Source organism: Puntigrus tetrazona, chromosome 15 (genome assembly GCF_018831695.1).
Source record: "Puntigrus tetrazona isolate hp1 chromosome 15, ASM1883169v1, whole genome shotgun sequence".
Classification (NCBI taxonomy): domain Eukaryota; kingdom Metazoa; phylum Chordata; class Actinopteri; order Cypriniformes; family Cyprinidae; genus Puntigrus; species Puntigrus tetrazona.
Window position 1 is genome coordinate 16242304 of NC_056713.1, and position 20863 is coordinate 16263166.

Below are 20863 nucleotides of genomic sequence, written 5' to 3' on the forward strand. Positions count from 1 at the left end.
CAAACAGAAAAGTCATAAAAGAGATTTCATGTGACCCAGTTATGCCTATGAAAATGACATGAATATATTTTTAAATATATCTCACATTAGATATGCCAGATTACTACTAGGAAAAAGAGTGCCGAATGAATCTAACAGTGGTGTGTAGTGGTGTGAAAAGGCAAAATCCTCATCCAAATTTAAATGTATCCCAGACACTTTTTTGTTACATAAACCTTATTTAGAGTATCAGGATATTTTCTTACGATTGAATAAATATTCTGTTTATTAAAGCCAAGTATTATTCAAGTTGGTGTTTTAAGTACATTTATTTACTCCAAAATAATAATAACTCATGCAATAATTATGCTAAGTTTGGTAAATACTCACACCTAGACACCTAAAATTTCATCAAACTGATTCCTATCCAATCATATTGATAGAGATACCCCACATTTTTTAGGGGGTCTGTTAAAAGTTGGTGGGCTCAGGGTAGGCGGGGGCAACAGACTCCTGCTGTAACTTTACTTGCTGCTGTTACTATTGTACAATGTTTCGATTTATTTATTTAGTGTTTTTTTTTTTCTTATCCAATATTTTGAGGAGATGCTGCCTCCCTTATATTCATGTTTCTGTGTGATCTAACGGTCTAAATGTTTTTTTCTGTTCATTTCACAGACATTACATTGTATAATCCTTCTGAGCCTCCACAGTGAGTCAACACAGCAGGATCTGATGCTATCCTGGTATACATTGTTCTTGTGGTGAAAGGGAAATAACTAACTTTGAATGTGTTGTAATAGCTTGCTTTAACCAGACGGTCTGAGGGGTTCAAAAGGGCAACGGAGGTTAAAAAAGACCTCAGAGATTGTACGTGTGCATGTGTGTAGGGCAGAAAGAGGAACAGTGGGGTTTTGTTTGCCGAGGAGAAGGCTGACTGTGTGACACTGTACACATTCCCCTCTTCTGACTTCCACTTTATTTGATCTTCCAAAGATTACCCTTTCCTTCAACTTCTCATAACCTTTAGTCTGGCAGCGAACCCTTCCCAGTGTAGATGTTTGTCAGGCTTGAACTGACAATAACCTCTTGCTTGCCTTGACTACAAATAAAGGAACAGAAATTAAACAAATAAGTCTGGGACCAAGACCGAGGTCAAGTTTTGGAGCTTGACAACTATTCGTTTGTCAGAGAACACAGAGGGGGGTGGAAATGCCGCACAGAGAACACTGGCTTTGATGTCTCCGTCTGCGGTACAGTGGTCATGGACTTAGAATACAGTACAAAGGGTCACAGATAAAAAAAAAAGAGCTTTGATAAACAGTCAGGTTAACTTAGTAATCAAATTGGATGCCATGCATGTGAATGAATGCTAGTAGCATACAATTCATTTAATAGGCCTGAAATAATATATATTTCATACACAGTGATACCTAATTCAAAGTGCTTTACATTAGCATAATAAGAGAACAACTGTTTGAGAAATAGAAATAGAAATACGTAAGAACATAGAGGTAAGAGAAAATGTATTAAGAACTGATTTGTACACACACACACACACACATATATATATATATATATATATATATATATATATATATATATATATATATTTGTATTATTAATCATTTATTAACATGAAAGGGTAAGGAAAAAGCAGATTTTTAATTTCATTTTGTCAAATATAACATGCATTTTCTTTTTCTTTTTTAAAGAAATTACATTTTTGTACAAATGCCCTTTATTCACAGTAGATATTTTATATGCATCAGTAATAGTGCATCATTTATTAAACCATATTTTATTGCTTTGTAAAGGTTAAAATACTATGAAAACCCAAACTAGCAAACACTGAAATGAGCTAGAAACTCATCTCTCTGACAGACGATGTCTCATCTTTGACAACAAAGGCCTTTCAGACTCATCCCACAGATATTTGCTTACAACGGGGTGAAAACCAGACATACTTGGACCACCCTTTAATCAAAGTACAGGCTGTTGTTTGGTAAAAGACTCAGGACTCGGAGGGCAGAGTAAGGTCACAGCTGACTGATTCTGCTTAATGTCAAGCAGGACACTGTGGGAAGAGTTTTCCAGTTCCATGCACACACGCAGGAGAGCAACAATGTCCGTATTCATCACAGCATGTCAGGCTTCTTCACACCACTGTCTCTTAACTCTGCCAAGCCGAGACATCATAGCTACTACTACCCCCAACCCCCCACCATGCTTAACTCCAGACACACGCTTAAGAATTACATATTTCTTTTCTGGATATTACATCTGACGGATCGTCCTCGACTTATTCCAGTTCTCTAAAGGCAAATTATTCCACAATTGGTCTGGAGATAACTTAAGGAATCAGTGAACAGATACAGAATGTTGTACATACATCTACCCATTAAATATAACAAGTGGAAGAGGCAGAAGTCATGTTACTGTCTTTGCAGAAAGGTGCGCCATGAAAACACGGACGCGTTGCGCCCTCAGCTGGTTAGCGGTGATGCGCGTTCATGTTGATCGTTCGTTTCTGCGGGAACAGTTTTTAGGAAGGACTTTACCCCCTGAAGTTGGATATAGAAGTATTACCGCGAGCAGTGCACAACTAATGCGTTACATTTCCAGGGCATTCGCTTTCCCAGCAGCACAAACTGGAAGGCAAAACTACAGCTACATTCCGTTCGCTTTTATGAACCACGCTGCTACATTTCTACGCATTTTAGCTGTCCGGCGTACAGTTCAAATCTTTAACATGTGTTCTGCTGTTCATGAAAACGTGAAGGTAAGCGGGCAAAACGCGCACTGACACCATGTTAACGTTTATTTAGTGCGACGCGACCGACGACGTTTTCATTTTTTTTTTTCACATCGTTTACGCCCGTGATCAAAACTAATCGAGGGGTCTGATCAAATTTGTTGATGTATTGCACGCAGAGTCGTGCACTACAACTGTAACTATAACTTCATATATTATCCTGAAATATTTGTATGTAATTAAATGTGTGAGCTACCAAAAACGCAATGCATTCGTGTACACTGCAAGCGCACGTTCATTGGAGGGTTCTACTTTGATAGCTTTCAGTATAAATGGGCTTTAGCGTTTATTTTAGGCCATCGCAGGATCGCTTTGCAAAGCTCATTCTTTAATATTTACAGAACTACTATGGCTCTCGGCTGGAGACTTCAGATGACTTACAGACCAATGCTGCGTGTGTCATGCCCTCCAGACCTCTGCCCAAAAGCGCATGCGAGGCCCTAAAACAAGTCCACCCAGATGTTTGCAAGAGGTACAGCTTACCTCTGTATAACTACAGATTTGTCCGATTTGCGGTAGTAGAGAATGAAATGGTGTGATCTTCAGGTATTTTGGCTGTGGGCTGGTGATTCCAGAAAAACTGGAAGGATGCACGGTTCTTGATCTGGGCAGTGGATCGGGCAGAGACTGCTTCGTCCTCAGCAAACTGGTGGGGGAGAGAGGTCAAGTCATCGGACTGGATATGACGGATGAGATGGTACGTCACAGAGTAATTATATCCTATTTTTAAAAAAGTTAAACAACTTTTCGTATATAACCATGCAAGTGTTAAGGAAGTGCAACCATTAACCTTTGTGTTTGCTCCAAAATTAGATAGTTGCTTCACAAAAATATGCCCAGTACCATCAGGAGAAGTTTGAATACTCAAAACCAAACACTGTGTTTGTGAAAGGATACATGGAGAAGCTCAGCGATGCAGGGATACAGAACAGCTCTTTGGACGTAGTTGTGTGTATGCACATCCTTAGGTCGTTTATTTTTCATAAAATATAACCTACCTAAGCAAAGGGGTTTTTTGTTTGTTTTTTTTACGAAAAGGCCAATTATTTTCTCTAGGTCAAACTGTGTGATATGTCTGTGCCCAGATAAGAGGACCGTGATAAGTGAAGCTTACAGAGTTCTGAAGGTGAGATATTTCCAACACACGTACTGATCATCTCCCTCACTGCTGTGTTTATTTAAGAAAACGTTTTGCAAAATTGTGAACTTTTTCAAACAACATTTTTATGTGAATGATCTCATAGGAAGGTGGAGAGTTGTACTATAGTGACATGTATGCAAGCGAAGTAGTTCCAGACTCTTTCAAGGAAGATCCAGTTCTGTGGGGTAAACATTATTTCATTTTTAATACATTTTAGAAATTTAGACTATGCTACTCTGCATTTATTTATGGGGATGGTTAGAGTCAAGACTTAAAAAAACCCCACAATATTAACAAGCCTTACTTTAGAAACTGAGATACTATTATATATATTTTATTAACTTTTACTGCAATGATAATAAATATAGCAATTTTTATTAGTATTATGAATACATTTTATTTTATAATTTCTAGTATAATTTTTTTTTGTAAGTTCCTAGATTGTTTTTAATGTCTATATAATTTTCAAGAAAAAATAGCTTTTAGTTATTTTAGTACATCTAGTTAAACTAAATGAAAATGAGCTGTAATATATGATTTTATTTATATTATAAATATATAACCATATTATTTCATATGATTTTATTTTTTTTTTCCACTTTATTATAACAACCCCGGTTCACACAAAGAAAGCAGTGGTTTCCAAAACATAAATACACCCCAATCTAACATATAACGTGTATCATCAATGCAAAATTTACTGAAGAAGTGGTAAATGAATGTGTTTGTTCCTATCAGGTGAAGGAATGGCCGGCGCCCTCTACTGGCAGGATCTCATCTCTTTAATAAAGGACATAGGCTTCAGCACTCCTCACCTGGTTGCAGGCAGTCACATAGTGGTTCACAACCCAGAACTTCAAAGAAAGACTGGTAATTGTTACCTTCTGATTTGTGTATGGCAACAGCATTATTGCTAAACCACATTTGTTTTCACGTGCTTTTGTTCTTTGCTGTGACTTTGAGGCAATCAGACGTGTTAAAGTTTAACTAGTGGTGCTTTGACCTACAATATGCCACAATAGGTGATGTTAAATACGCATCTGGAACTTACCGGATCTTTAAACTCCCTCAAAACTCCATCGAGACCAGAGCGCTGGTGACCTATAAAGGCACTGTGCCTGACTGTGCTGAACGTTTTGAGTTTGATGCCTCTCATTCCTTTAAGGTAGACTCACGTTTTATTTACGTATTCGTTTTAAATATATATTAATACGACTTATTTTACGGTCAATTCTGTTCATTCTGTTTCAGACAAATGTCCCAGTGGAAGTGGGTGCAGAAATGGCTGCCGTTCTCCAGAACAGCCGTTTCTCTATGGATTTTAGCATTACAATGTTAGACACTCCAGATCCAAACCAGAGCAGTACTCCAAAGGTGAATGTGATTTTCTGTGTTGGTATCCTATTCGTTCTTTTGATATATAAGGTTTTCTTTACTTCAGTTTTTATTTTTTGCAGTATTGCCACCTTAGCCCGTTCCTTCTTGCGGATAAACTGGGCTCCTCAGTCAAACAGTGCTCCAAGACTGGACTCTAAGGTAAATGTGGAGAGTCCGGTGGATCATGTGATGACTGGATCACTTGAGATGATGTGATGGGAAGTGAGAGTATAGGATGTCTTTAGTTCTCAAGTGATCAAGTTTTCTTTGAACTTGAGAAAGCTGTTTGTCGTGTTAATTGTAGAATAACTTTTTAAAATACCAGGGTCCTCAACAATAAACAACATTAAAAAGTCTTAACATTTTAATTAATATTTTAATAATTGTTATTCAAGAAAAAAAAAACGAATCAAGATCTTTCTCAGTGGATTTTTTTTCTTTCTTGTTTTTATTTTAAATGTTTTAAAAGCTGATTTTACTGGCCTCTATTTTTTTGTTTCTTATAAGATTATAAACCAACTCAAAGTATTGGCACTTGTTTTCCATTCTGTATGAAATAAGGCGGTGCTGATATTGATATTGATGCACAGTACGCTCATTACGCTGTTAAATTAATCTCTCGGCAACACAAATGATTTTTGCATTTTTCTAGATGACTTCTTGTTTCAGTTGATTTAGTACCAAGCTTTTTGTTAATTCCACATATATAATGCCACAGCATTGTAGTTGTTTGCCATTTTACTTTTACTCTTTTTATGGCCTGGCTGTTGGGTATATAAAAATAATCACTGCTCTGCTGTCATTTATTTGGTACACGTTTACCAACAACACAACTGTATCAGCGAGGAACACTGCTGAAATGACATACTGCATAAGACAAGATGAGCAGAACAAAATCTATGTCAGAAAATATTTTTAATATGCATCATTTCAATCTGGAATTTTTTCGAAACATAAGTATGAAAATAATTAATCCTGTGTATTTAGAGTGAATAAAATACCACATTTGAATTTATCCCTAGCATACAAATATAAGATGGTTGTTTTATTTAAAAATGTTTAAAATGTAATTTCCACTATCATTTTATTCAAAATACATGATTTGAAATGTGGAAATTACATTTTAGAAAATCAGTAAAAAGTAAAAAAATTTGTTTGTGATATATATATATATATATATATATATATATATATATATATATATATATATATATATATATATATATATATATATATATATATATATATTTACAGTTGGAGAGATTAAATAAAAAAAAAGTCAAATTCAAGCTAATTTACTTTGCATTGCATGCATTACATTTATAAGCAATGACACTGATTACTTCACTTTTTGATTTCCCCGATTCTTAAAAGTCATGTGATATTTTTAATGGCAGGATGTAGACAGATCAGTCAGTTTCCCTGAAGTCTCTTGAGTAAGCCTTGCCAGTAATAGGAATTTCATCATACTATTACAGAGTCGGCCTTAAATATGAATAAGATGACATTCAACTATGTGTAATGTCAGTATTCTTGGTTTTATTGGTTTATGTAGCCTTTAAGTTTGTCATTGGACTGCAGATGGCGCCAAAATCCTGAAAGCGTTCCCACAATAGCTCTGCATTTTTATGATTTTGCAGCTTGCAGTGCAGAACCAATATGATTAGACAATGATAACGGCATAATGCAGTCATAATTCAATAATATGAACAGGCAAATTACCTGCACAACAACTCATCCCAAGCAATCAATGAGCATTTTCTAAATCTCATTTATAGTAATTTACTTGGAGATTTAATTTGCTAATAAAAGCCTACAAGAATGAAGAAAAATGATTGTAATGATGCAAATTCTTCCTTTGGATAAGTCTGATCCGTGCATTATAAGCTGGGCTGCGTTGTATTAAACATCGCATGTGACAAATCAAGTGTGCAAGGGTTTATTTCGCTTGGATTCTCAGGCATGTATCTCTAGAAAATGTTTATATTGGACTCTCATGTCAAAAAATTGAACTCTTGGACTTCTCCTCTGGGTTCTGAGAGGGAGTGCTGTGATATTCTGAGCTGTGCGGAGGAAGCAGGTGTGATGTAAATGTAAACACAGCACCGAGGAACGCTTCTCATTGTCCTGGTTTCACCTCTGCTTAAGTGCTGGTCTTCTACCGCGTGCCCAGAATGTATCCCATTACTCTCAGCCACTTAATGCTCGACGATATCCAGAGCTAAAAAGCCTCTACTGTCAAGAGACACTGTGAATGGAAGAGTAAGCTTCAGTGAATAAGACCACACACTGATTCCAGTATAAAGCTCATCTTCGGAGCTTGTTCGCGTATCGTGTATCATTGACATAAGCCAAGCGTATTGTACCAGAGGACTGATAAATAGGAGCAGTGCCAAGGGTTTTCACAGGCCAATCTTACATTAATGACCAACTTCCTTTACAGAAAGACTGTACAAAGATTTGGTAAAAAAGATGAAAGTACAGTAAAATTATATATATATATCATTACATATACCTTGTAGAATTTAAATACATGTTTAAGCAAATGTTTTCTTTTTTAATATATTTTAGAATGTTTTTTTTTTCCCAGCAGCCATAACTCATTCAGTGTCACACGATCCTTCAGAAATCATTCTAATATTCTCGTTTGGTTCTCTAGACACAGCTGTTTTTGTGAAACTATTGTTTTTTTTGTTCTTTTGGTGAATTCAGAAGAACAGCATTTATTAGAAATATACTTTTTTCATTTTGGATAATCACAATTAATAGATTATTAAATATATATACATACACACACACACACACACATATGATTATTTGACATAATAAATGCTTTTCCTGTTCTGTGTATATAAATATATTTATACACACTCTCACGCCTTTGGACGTTCTGTGTTTGTGTTTTCATTTACCATGTGTCATGTGTGACCTTGTTTCCGTCTCTCGTTGATTGTCATTACTGTGCATTATTTTTACCTTGTATTCTGTTCGTTCGTCCGGTCTTGTCAGTGTGTACCTGCGTCCATGTGAAAGACTGTAAACTGTTCTTCATCTTCTTGCATTATTCCCAACCACACTCTCTCTCTCTCTCTCTCTCTCTCTCTCTCACACACACACACACACACACACACACTGCACACATTATGCTAACAAAGTTTTTATTTTGAAGGAGATTAATAATTTGGCAGCACCCCCTAACCCCTCCTCCCCAAATCAAACGCATGTTAGAATGAGAATGTCCCCTACACATTAGGGCCACTGTCCTGCAGAGTTTAGCTCCAGACCTAATTATACACACCCAATCCAGCTGATGAAGGCATTTACAAGTGCTACAAACTTCCGGGCAGGTATATTAGAGCTCTGCAGGACAATGACCCTCCGGCAGCTGAGTTTGACACCCCTGGTCTAGATCTATAATTGGACGCCTACCAAACCTTCCACCTCACATCAGAGCATTCTTCTAACCCAACATGTTTGAGGCAATACTGGAAGCTACAGGAGCTCAACCGGGTCAGAATGGGAGTGAAGAGGAAAAATAGAACAGTGCTCTTGACCTGCCCTCAGCCCCGCTCCCACAGAGCCCGACCTGCAGGAGAGGCTGAGGGATATCTTACCCATGCTGCTTGACTAGCCAACCGAGATCAAAAGCGCTCGCGGCTCCCCTCCCCTCCTGTCCCAGCCAGGAGCTGATTGAAGCGATTCATGACCAGGTCATGACCCCTGCGTGCCAGGCACGGCTGAGGACAGACAAGCAGCTTTGCTAAGCAGGTTTCGCAGACTCAGACTGAAGCAACCACATCTTTATCAGAGCATTTCTCCTTTCCTGGCTATAAATCATGCGGTTTCCTTTTTCATTCACCTGTTTTTCCTTGTTGTTTTAATATTCTATTGCAAATGGAATCTCAGTCTTGAAGTCAACATGAAACAGTATTTGCAACCCATTTAACTTGATACAAAATATATTATCTAACATTATCTAACAATAAGCAATACATTTGTTACAGTATATTATTATCTTTAACACCTATGTGTAAAACACACATATAAGTGTTTGTGTGTGTAATACTATATATAGTAAGATTAAAAATACGACGCTTTAATGTTTTCCATCATAGTTTATGTAAACTAATGTAGCTGTTATTTTACTAAATGAAAGTAAAATGATACCTGAGCGTGACACACATGTAGAAAGGAATCAGGAAATCACTGCATTTTTATTGTGGTTTTTTTTAATTTTGTGTTCTGTTTAAATCCCTTTCACAGAATTTTTGTATTTTGCAAAATACAAAACACTATTTTCATTAAAGAAAATGAACATGTTTGTAATGATCATGTTATAAACCCACCATCTGCCTTGATAAGTCTGCTAACTATCACAAAGGTTTCAGTCTAATAAACACTTTGATGCATTGATTTAGCTTTGATCTTTTTGGATCCTTTGATAAGCAAATATTTTTGTTCCTCACTATCTGCCTTTTGTGACATTGTTCACTTCACACAGGCCTCCCCCTCAAACGTCCTTTCGTATAGTCTGTGAATATACATATTGATTCTCGTTACACTTCCTAGCATGGGGCAGCTTAGTCCTTGTTCAATGTCGCTTTCTGTTTTAATTAAAAGGTTATTAATACGGTATCAGGCGAGGAGATTAGCCCCCATGGTTATTGAGGGAGAGCTTTGTGGAATCACAATGTCCATTCTCTTGGGCCCTGTCAAATTTATCAGGTTCAAGGGCAACAATAGGCACTAGAATATCAGCTAACAGATCCATGGAAGCTTTTGTCTTGGTCGGCGAGAGATCTAAATTGCCCTGTGTTGTTAAGCTAAAAGCTTATTCAGAGGAATGCTAAAACCCACGCCTTTGATCTGTCAAGCAAAAAAAAACAGATGAAGGAGAAACGGAGGAGAAACAACAATAGTGTATAGTTCGAAGTATTTCATTATTTCCGTGTGATTGCTTGCAGTTTGGTCACTGGCTTGATGGTAGAAGCTCAACGTATTCCATTTCATATCAATGCAAGTCGGTTAATAAGGGAAATCCCAAGTTTGTAAGACAAGCTGGAAAGTGGAAAAACAGGGTTTTCCTGTTCCTTTGTGATGATTTTTTTTTTTTTTTTTTTTGATGGTCAAGGACCCTGCAGACAGAATGTCTTGGTTAAACATGACCGCTTCCAAATACAACCATAACAGTGCTTAAATCACCAAATAACTTCCACTGTCTAGACGTTCCGTGATTACGAGATTATTTAATATCCCATTCACACATATATAACCTTCATTTTTTCCTCTGTTAATAAAGATGAAGAAGTGTATCACAAGCTAGGAATGATAAACTAGATTTTTGTTATTAAACGAGAGTCAAGGAAGACCTGACCTCTGTCATGCTGCTCATTATCACAGGGGTCGTTCCCGAGGTGAGAGAGCTTTATCGCAAAACTGCACCTTCCAATTAACCCGCAATTCATTCTCTCGCGCAGACAGGCTGTGCACTTTCACAAAAACATCCAGTCGGATTCACCGCCTTCGCAATAGGTCTGCCAGCCAATGAGATGCTATTGTTCACGTGCTCATAAATGTGTTGTGCCCTAACTACCTTTGTTTAGTTTTATAGTCTTTGTGCAATAGCATAATGTGGCCAGTTGAAGAACACAACAGTTTTATTATACGCTTAAATGGGCAGTTAACGCTTGTCAAATGACAGTCAAGTGTTCACCACACCTAAAATGTTACTTTCAAATGTATATGCATTTATTCTAACGAGCATTTATAGATTTTCGCACGTGGCTTACTGACATTAGACACAAGTGTTTTTAACTTTCAGATGTCAAAGACTAAACGAATAAGTTTCCATGATGTTAATTTGAAATTAGGACAAGTAAAAGGAAAGGACAATTCGTCATCTGAATTTTGCATGCATTTTGCCTATGCTTTTGATTTATTTCGCAGTGAGCAGGCTGCAAATTATGAGTTATCATGTGAACTGCACCTGATGAAATATTACCCTACTGCTATAGAGCGCATGCAAATGGAAAGACCATCAGAAAAACGGACAAAAAGCCAAGGCCAGCTGATTGCAAATTGGTGTACAGTATAGGACAGATCTCATGGGTCAATGTGGTATTAATATTACTGTACTAAAAAATATTCTTTATTTCATGATATTGACTTTCCATGTGCACCTGGTAGGTGGGGACCAAATTCATCATCTTCTAGAGTTACATGCAAGCGTTACTTGTCAGTTTGATGGTAGAGCACTCAAAGATTTATATTTCAGCACTTCCTTATATAAACATCTCAAGACTGAGGATACACAGGCTAAGAAAATGACAATTCCTTCGGATTCTATGAAGTTTTTACTCTTTCATCTCCAAGACTGGCATAGAATGGCTTTGGCTAGAATTTTAAATGAGCGTTTACAGAAATAATCCAAAAATAGCACGAATACGCAGTATGGAACTGTTCTATTCACTTACACATCATAAATAATTGCTTTCAAATGAGACTTTTCACTGTGCTTGACTCTTGTAGTTTTATGTACATGAATATTTTCTCTTTTTGATCATATTCGATTACTGAGAGATCTAGTGTTTTTTTTTTTTTTTTTTTTTAAAGAAAGGCAGCAGATAAAAGATCCGATTCTTTCCTATGGGACTTTCTGTGAAGCTCGCCTCATTCAGCAACAGTAACCGAGGGGGAGGAGTTTAACAAAGGGTCGCTTGGTGCACAGCTGAACAAATCCAGCTGCTAGTAAGGTGTTTATTTACTGTTTACTAGCCTGTTAGCTCTTTGACTTCTTATTCATTTCTAATATTTGAAAAATCTTGTCAGACATGAGGTTAGGCGGTTCTGTGTCATACTGAAAAGCACTTTTTTCTTAAGGGCCTCACGGGTGGGGCAAACACTTCACTTGTCATGTGTGCTGGGTTTGGCTTGAGTCCAAATGGACCTCTAATAGACCCTATTCTAGGCCCTCAGCACTGTGGTCTAGATCCCCAGGGTCTGATTAGCCTCAAGAATAATTCTCGAAAAGGGCACAGCGAAGACAAGGTTGATTCTAATTTCGGTTCTAAGCAGCGCAGGAGTAAGTGTGTGGTCTGGAGGTTGATAGCGCTCTAAAACCCACTTGAGTTCTGCATATCTAGAGCTTTCACTCTAAGCGAAAGTGTTAGTTCAAGCGGCCTTGCTGGAAATAGTATTGCTTTCGTGAAAGGCTGGCTCAGAGGATATTTGTGTCTTGTGATTGCCTTAAGACAGTGTGAGGAAGGCAAAGGCCAGAGGAAACGTATCCTGGTCATATGAGCATGAAGTTTGTGTTTATGGTGAAACAGTGATGTTCTGTTCACTGAGCAGCCGTGAAACCAGACGGAAAAAGTCTGCCCGGGTTCACAGCCCACCTCGAGGCACGGTAACTTATTTTCACTGCTGCAGTTGGACACGGAAAATGATACTTGTCTCGTTTGACATCCAAAAAATACACTTGAATAAAAGTGACTGGAATAGAGTTATGTGATATGTTAAATCCTGGAAAAAAATGATTTGAAAAGTAAAGAATTGTGTTTTCTTTATTGCCTGAGTTTGTTGAGCGCAAAAAAAGCTTCTCTATTGAATGACTTGACAATATTTTAATACAGTGTTGTCTTGGGGTAATTTAGATGTGGGGGTTTAAAAGGAGGAAATAAAATTTACATTTTGTCATTTTAAAGGTTTATGAAACACTACTGTTGTAATGCAAATCCTGCTGCTGCTGTTTTTTTGTTTTTTTAAATATTACATTCTTGTTAATGTTTAAAAGTTAAGTTATATATATATATATATATATATATATATATATATATATATATATATATATATATACACATATATATAAAAACACGTTAGGTTAGATTAGGTTAGGGTTAGGTTAGGTTAGGTTAGGTTAGGTTAGGGGTTAGGTTAGGTTAGGTTAGGTTAGGTTAGGTTAGGTTAGGTTAGGTTAGGTTAGGGTTGGGGTTAGGTGTAGGTTAGGGTTAGGTTAGGTTAATGTTAAAAGTTAAGTTTTATATATATATATATATATATATATATATATATATATATATATATATATATATATATATATATATATATATTTTTTATATATATATATATTTTTTTTTTTTTAGTAATTTTTTTAATTAATTTTTTTTTAGGTTAGATTAGGGTTAGGTTAGGTTAGGTTAGGCTAGGTTAGGTTAGGTTAGGTTAGGTTAGTTAGGTTAGGTTAGGTTAGGTTAGGTTAGGTTAGGTTAGGTTAGGTTAGGTTAGAGTTAGGGTTAGGATTAGGTTAGGGTTAGGGTTAGGGTTAGGTTAGGTTAGGTTAGGGTTAGCTTTTTAGGGTTAACTATTTTCAACAATAAGAACAAATATTTCTAGAGCAGCAAATCAGCATATTAGAATGATTTCTGAAGGGTCATGTGACACTAAAACCTAAAGTAATTTCTATATAAATAGAACTATAATATTTCACAATATTGCTGTTTTTCTGTATTTTTGCTGTAACTTAAAAAAAACTTACTCATCTCAAACTTTTAAATGAAAGTCTATACACCAATAGGCAATGCTAATTATAAGGTAGCAATTTAGTTAACAAAATTAGTTAACATGAACTAGGAATGAACAACATTTTTTAATATTAGTTAATGCTATTTTTTTAACCATTTACTAATGCATTTAAAAAATAAAATGACATTGTGTTTGTTGACATTAGCACTGTGAACCAACATGAACCATACCAATGAATGATTCTATTTTTATAAACTAACGTTAAATTAAATAAATGCTGAAACAAATTTGTATGTTCACACATTAACAAGTGTTAACAATGACACCTTATTGTAAAGTGCTACCAATTATTGTTATTAACAAGCATATTATATCACCTGTCTCCTTCTACTTATAATTAGTTCCTCCCGAACACTGACTGTGATTGTAGTTTTTGCCGTTAATAATCTTAAATAGTGTAAAAGAGATAACAGCTCTAATATTGGTTAAATGCACATCCATGCGCACGTGTTAGTGTTAAGCTTAAGGTCACAGAGGAGTGACTGACTTGGGTTTGTCTGCCTGGGCCTCTTGAAGCATGGCCTTTGCATTCCAGCGCCCAGACAAGGGCCAGCAGCTCCTATGAGAGAGTGAGAGGGAGGAAGTTTCTGCAGGGAAGGGATTATGCGCAGTTTCCTCCCCCTCCCACTCGCTCTCTCCTGGTGCTCCATAAACTATGTCAGAAAAGCACTAGAAACTTAAACCTGCTCCTCAGGTACACGACCCTGCAGACAGGATTATGCTCTCCACGCATTTGCGGTATCTTTTTCGGCTCTTCAATTTCCAGCTTCTTTTTTCTGTGTGTGTGTGTATGCGTGTGTGGGTCATGTGGTGAAGGATGGGCCAATCTCATTGGAGAACGGAGCGGGGAAACGTTACAGCTGCACAATGCTGAAGCCGGTTTTCTGCCTGACAGGCACTTAAAGCGATTCCACTCATGGATGAGGTAGGGGGTGCCGGGTGGGGAGGGGGGTAATAGATCGTTCGCAGGAAGGGGGAAGGTCGTTTCACTTCTTTAGCTCCAAGTTTCTGCGTGGTCTAGACAGCAGTTATTTCAAAACCTTAAATGGAATAGACTGCGATAAAGGAGGATGCTTTACTTTCTTTATGATACTCAGAGGCTATAAGCATGGTAAGTGCGTTCTGCTTTCTTTGTCTACACAATTTAGAGTAAAGTGCATTTGTGCCATCATGTGCATGTGCGAACACATGGACATGGACCTCTAAATATCTCAAATTCTTCCCTTAATAATAGCTTTTTTTTTTCCTCCTCTGTGCTCTTGTATTGACTTTTCAAACAAGCTCTGTGTGCCTTATCAGCTGAACCTGAGAATTGAGGCAAAAAGCCAAGCTTTGTGCTTGAATTCCAGACAAGTTCATGGCCTGGTCTGGATTTTCACTGAGAAGCAAGTGAAAACAAGAGTCTGAATTTACTTTTAGCGGTTCCTGGTTCCGTATTGTCATTTCTTTCTTTCTTTTATTAGTATTATTATATGTTTATTAGGATGTTAAGATATCAGTGTTTCATATGTATAAAATCTCTTAATAAAAGATATATATATATATATACTATTCTAAAATATTTATTTTGACATTTTGAAATAATAGCTCAAATGCACTTATCTCTTCTGTAGATTTCTTATGCTAAATAATACCAGTTTTTTTAGCTGTGCATGTGTCTAGTCAAGTTTCTCTTTTGCGAGCAAACACTAACCAGCAGGCTCCGTCACTTTCAAGGACTTTCTGGGAATAGCTTTCAATATTTACCTGCGAGTGCCGTTCGTCGCTGCACGCTGTTTATTTGTGTAGTCCGCTCAGTTATTTTATGTGAATGACAGAAAAAAAGGTAAATTCATTTATATTTGTTGTGCTCTCTCTGATTCTATCCAGTGCTTTTGGTCGAACCTGTTTATTAACCATTAAACATATAATATTACACTACGCTGATGATGATTGACATTCCTGTGGCTGTGGAAAAGCTGTTTTACTATTCAGGCTTTTGGTGAGTTCACTTGACTAAACCACCCTGCTGGGAATGCCGTTTGAAGACCTACATTCATCGAGTCGGCAAGATGGCCCAATTAGCCAAGTTAAGATTCTTGGTCTGAGGTGCCATGCATGGGAGTAACAGGTCAAGTGTAGATCAAGAAAACTGTAATTGGAGTTCGAAGAGGATTAAGAGATTAGATCCATCGTGTTCGAATTCCTCTGGTGAATGTGGAATTTCTTGAATCATGCTCACTCGTTATGCTGCCCAATGTATTCCGGGAGCCATTTGAGGAGGAAAAAACTAATCACGCTAAATGTTTGAGAAATAAATGCGATTTGTTACAGTCCATAGCTCGTTTTTGTAGGCATTTCAGTAACTTAGTATTCAGGGACTTTTACTTTGAATGCAAAAGTAGAGCTGTATTTGGCAGGTGAGGCAGCATTGTTTGAAGGCCGTCTACTTTGCTGTGGAGACTCTGATCGTCCACCACCAAAATGTCGCTCGTGTGACATTTTCACCTCAGAAAAGAAAAAGAAAGCCTTCACAATTGACTATTATTACATGGAAATTACATGTTTTTTTTGTAGAATTACGCTATTTATGATTTATATTGGATTCTTATACAGTGTCAAATAGCACGTGACCCCACTCAAATCACTAACCACTGCATAAAAAATTAAATTTAAGCTGTATAATATGAACAATAATTTAATTTTAAAAGTGTGAGTAAATTATGCACCGTCTTTTAAACCATGTTATAGTTTTGTGTGAAGAAAAGAGCAGCATTTAAATTATTCACTTCATATCAATCTTTTGTAAATCTCGTTCAACAATACTTTCAAATTCGGAGCATTGCTTTTGGTTTAAAAGTTGTTGAACTGTTACAGCGCTGACTTCAAACCTGGCTCAAGGAGGTAGCATATTTTGTATTATGATTAAGATTTGGGAGCTGCAGCGGAGATCTGAACATAAGGCATAAATGTTGTGAGGACTACGTTTTTGGTGCTTTTGTATTATATTGTATACGGCTGACAGTAGAAATCAGTGTCAGACATATCTTTGGTTGTTGCAGAGTAAATTCAGGATAATACATAATATATATTTATCATTTTAAATTATTGATCCGTTATATGCTTTGTAGGTTAATTTGTAAAATAAGGACATCCTGATGCCTGCTTGAAAAAATAAGCTTTGCTTGGAAAATTTTAATTCAGTAATAAATGCCATAGAAGAAATTACTGCTTAAATGTTTAAATGTCAAAATCAATTCCGGGCATGGTAATTTATTTTTCATACATCTTTCTGGCTGATATCCCAGTCAAAACGAAACGTGACATTTTACTTGAAATTGTCCGAACATGCTTCTGCTTATGTATCATATCTTTTGCTAGTAAGCCGTACAAACACCTGTGATGAATACAAAGGAAGCATAAAATCCCCCCCAAAAAAATCACAGGACACTTGTTTGGGGAAATGACAAGACAAAAGAAGCAGTATGTGTGTAGAATGGCTCACTGATATCCACAGGAAATGTCTTGCGCTGTGCTGCAGAGACAGAAAGAGAGTTCAGCAAACAGCAAGGAATGTCGGACTTGTCACCATTACAGTCTGTGTTTTGCAGTGAAGGAAAACAAAACCTCTCTTTCTTTTCTTTCTTTTTTAAATAAACAGTTTAAGGTGATTTGATGCATGATATTTTGCCTGCCAAAACAAACATTTATTTCTGCAGTACTGCTGTGAAAAAGAAATTCTTGTAAATATGACATCCACAGAATCATAAATGTTTTCGTGACATGTCACAACTCTTTATACTCTATATATACTCCATTGACAACTTGTACATTTGTATTAATAATTGGCTGAAGGGAAAAAAAAAGTACAGTATATGTGGCAGTCCATAAACTGTATATAAGAGTAAAAATAAAATCTAGTATACTGATTTAAACTAAATTTAGATTCTGGAGCTAAAATGAAGTGCTGAAATTTTTCGAATCTTAGCTTCCCAGAAATAGTTTATAGTATCAGCGTTTGCCATTTTTACCATATTTGAGGGAGCTCATGTGATATTATTATGCAGCCGTACAGTCTCTTTTGTATATTGAAGGGGGTAAAAGTCTCAGGTTTGAAATAGGAGGTATACGTCATGCCAACTATAGTACTCTCCCAAGCTACGTACTTCCAGAAGTACTTGGAGAAAAAAAAGAAACTGGGTAGTGAGAACAGCTAGGGTTTCAGTGAAATAAGCCTCCTCCAGGCAGGGCTCATTCTCCACTGTAATCCTTGAATAGATCTTCCAAATGACAAAGGCCTGATGTCATGCTCTCCTTCTGTGTGTGTCAAGCTGGCAGACATACCCTCGATTCACAGCACGATCTGTCCGCAAGTCCAAAAACACTGAAGAGTGAGGACATCCATGTCCACAAAGAGACGACTTAATCACGAGAAGAGCTCTGTATGAATAACAGATGTACAGAACCACAAAGCAGGAGCAGAAGAAGAGCCCTTCATTCAGATGCACACGGAGATGATAACATGAGTTATTAAGAGGAGATTATGAGATTTGACATCCTGTGAAATGGAGATTTATAGGATTTAAACAAGACATGTCAAAGATTTTTACAGAATATATATATATATATATATATATATATATATATATATATATATATATATATATATATATATATATATTTTTTTCTTTTCTTAAATGAAATTGATTCATTAATTTTAAAAAAATCCACTATATAACAGTCTGCTAGGTCCCGAGCACTATAATTGTTGTGTATGATATTCTTTTAAACAATCAACAGACAGAAATTGCTTTTAAATGTCACAAATAATCTTGTACATCAACAAAAACTTCAACGAAATTTTTTTTTGTCAACTTACATTAAATTGACATAATATAAAGTATATTATTATTTAATAGTAAATGTGCACAATTAAACTTTTATGCTTCTAAATGATTTGTTTTATTTTAAATAATTATTGTGAAATATTTATATATTCTTGTTTTTCATTTAACTTGTACATTTAACTTGTAGAAATGTACATTTTTATAATAATAGTTTTATGTGTGTGTGGGTATCAGACTTGTGATTTAAAGTTTTATTTCAGCTACTTTGGCTTCTCGCAGAACATTTAGTGAAACATCACTGATGCAGATGTCCCGTATAAAGTACAGTCAAAGCAGGTTGATTTGGTCCAATCACTACCCATCGTCCAAAGCTGACCCTTCCTCGCCCTCTAATAATTGGACAGCAAACCTCTATGACATCACAGAGGGAAGTTGTGCACACGGCTGCTGTCAAGTGTGATGTCAGAGGCTGATGGGGGAAATTAGGGATGTCTGTTAGAATAGACGGGGCATCGGAGGGCATGGGAAAGTGTGGCGGGGTCACTGGACACGTGTGCCGAACCCAAAGAATAGTCAATCAACCGGCCGGCCCTTTAAGAGGTGTCCTGATCCTGTCCAGAAGGACCAAACTGCGACTAACTTGAGAACAGCCTGCTTTCTAAAACTAAAAAAAATGCAGATCAGGCTTTTTTCCCTTAAACTCCATTTTGTTTTATTGCTAATAAAGTGTGTCGCATTTTATCTATAATTAAGACACATCAGCTGTAATGTTACACGTCGCATCACATGAGTATTTCTCCAATCCAAACTATTCACATTAATCTAAAAACACAATTTCCAGTAGCGTTTTGTAAAGAAGTTGCTCACAGGTGGTTGGGCTGAAGTAAACGCTGAACGTTCAATAATGATGACATATGCTCGTTTTGGACCGTTTTGGCACCAAAGGAACAGAAGGGATGAGGCCGTTTTAAAAGCAAGGTTGCTTTGCTTGACTTCCTCCTGGAGCGATCTCCCCTCACAGGACTGCTATTTTATTAACAATTCATATGGAAATGAGGGGCAAGGAAGGACCAGATTCTCACATAAACTTGATGTGGCCATGAATGTGTCTCTGTGTTTGCCATGACCCTGCTGTGGCATAAGACACTGCCTGCTAGGGCCTGAGGGGCAGACACAAAGAAAGAAATGAAAAGCAAGCACATTCCTGCACGGCACACAAAGGCAGCAGGAGAAAAGGGAGAGAGAGGGAGAAAAGACAGAATGAACCCCATCTCTCTCCGTCTCTGCATTTTTTTCGCAGTGTGATACCAGCATTTTGTCCAAGTCACCCTGCATTCGGGTCATTCGTCCTTAAACTCTCTCTACACTCTTTTATTCTCATCTAGAATCGATAATCATATTTTAGGATTCAGATGTCTACATTGAAAATCTGATATTTAAACAATGTTAAATTAAAAAAAAACTATATATATATTTTTTTTCTTTAAATCTTTGAATATATTTACTATTTTAAGAAATAAATTAAATAAGCTAATAATAATAATAATTAGAATAAAATAAACCATGTGAAACAGTCTAAATAATACATTTGGTTAGCACTAATGTAAATTAAATGTTTTTTTGTCTTGCTTTAGGTACTTTTTGCTCAGATTGCTATTCTGATATAAATTTTAAAATGATCTGTAATGAAACATTTCATTTAACTGTTTTAAATGAAAAAGTAATACAGAGTAGAAAATGTTTTGGACACAGTGTGATCAAAATAACCAAATCAAATACTTCATATAGAACTATAGCAAATATGTTTAAATATGTTAAAAATGTGTTGTTGTTTTTTTGCTTTATTACAGAATATTGTATATTTTGCATTTGTTTTACATTTTTTTAATATTCTTATAAGTTACACAAAATGCATAGTATAATATATATATATATATATATATATATATATATATATATATATATATATGAAATATAAAATTGTGTACATATAAAAAAATTGCATACCTATTTTTCACACTATAAAAACTAAAACGTTGTTAATCTGTGCATCTTCTATTCCACAAAGCTGAATAAGATAAAATAATATAAAAAGTATGTGAAGTCTAAAATGTGCATCCATACCTGTCATGTTTATGTGTATTG

At 36.2% G+C, this 20863-nt stretch overlaps 1 protein-coding gene across 1 annotated transcript; it reads left to right on the plus strand.

Annotated features, from left to right (window-relative positions):
• The first annotated feature begins 2484 nt into the window (after window positions 1–2484).
• On the plus strand, window positions 2485–6327 carry LOC122358452 (arsenite methyltransferase-like). Its single transcript, XM_043258259.1, has 10 exons — window positions 2485–2761; window positions 3136–3266; window positions 3341–3491; window positions 3608–3744; window positions 3851–3920; window positions 4039–4120; window positions 4674–4805; window positions 4958–5100; window positions 5187–5309; window positions 5393–6327. Exons 1-10 carry the CDS (start codon window positions 2588–2590, stop codon window positions 5468–5470), a joined length of 1221 nt encoding a protein of 406 aa, XP_043114194.1. The 5' UTR covers window positions 2485–2587; the 3' UTR covers window positions 5471–6327.
• The last annotated feature ends 14536 nt before the right edge of the window (window positions 6328–20863 follow it).

Coding starts and splice junctions, on each gene's coding strand:
- LOC122358452 (XM_043258259.1), top strand. CDS start 2,588: ATGCGTTACATTTCCAGGGCATTCGCTTTCCCAGCAGCACAAACTGGA. Junction 3,921..4,038: donor AAGCTTACAGAGTTCTGAAG/GTGAGATATTTC, acceptor ATGATCTCATAG/GAAGGTGGAGAGTTGTACTA. Junction 5,101..5,186: donor ATGCCTCTCATTCCTTTAAG/GTAGACTCACGT, acceptor ATTCTGTTTCAG/ACAAATGTCCCAGTGGAAGT.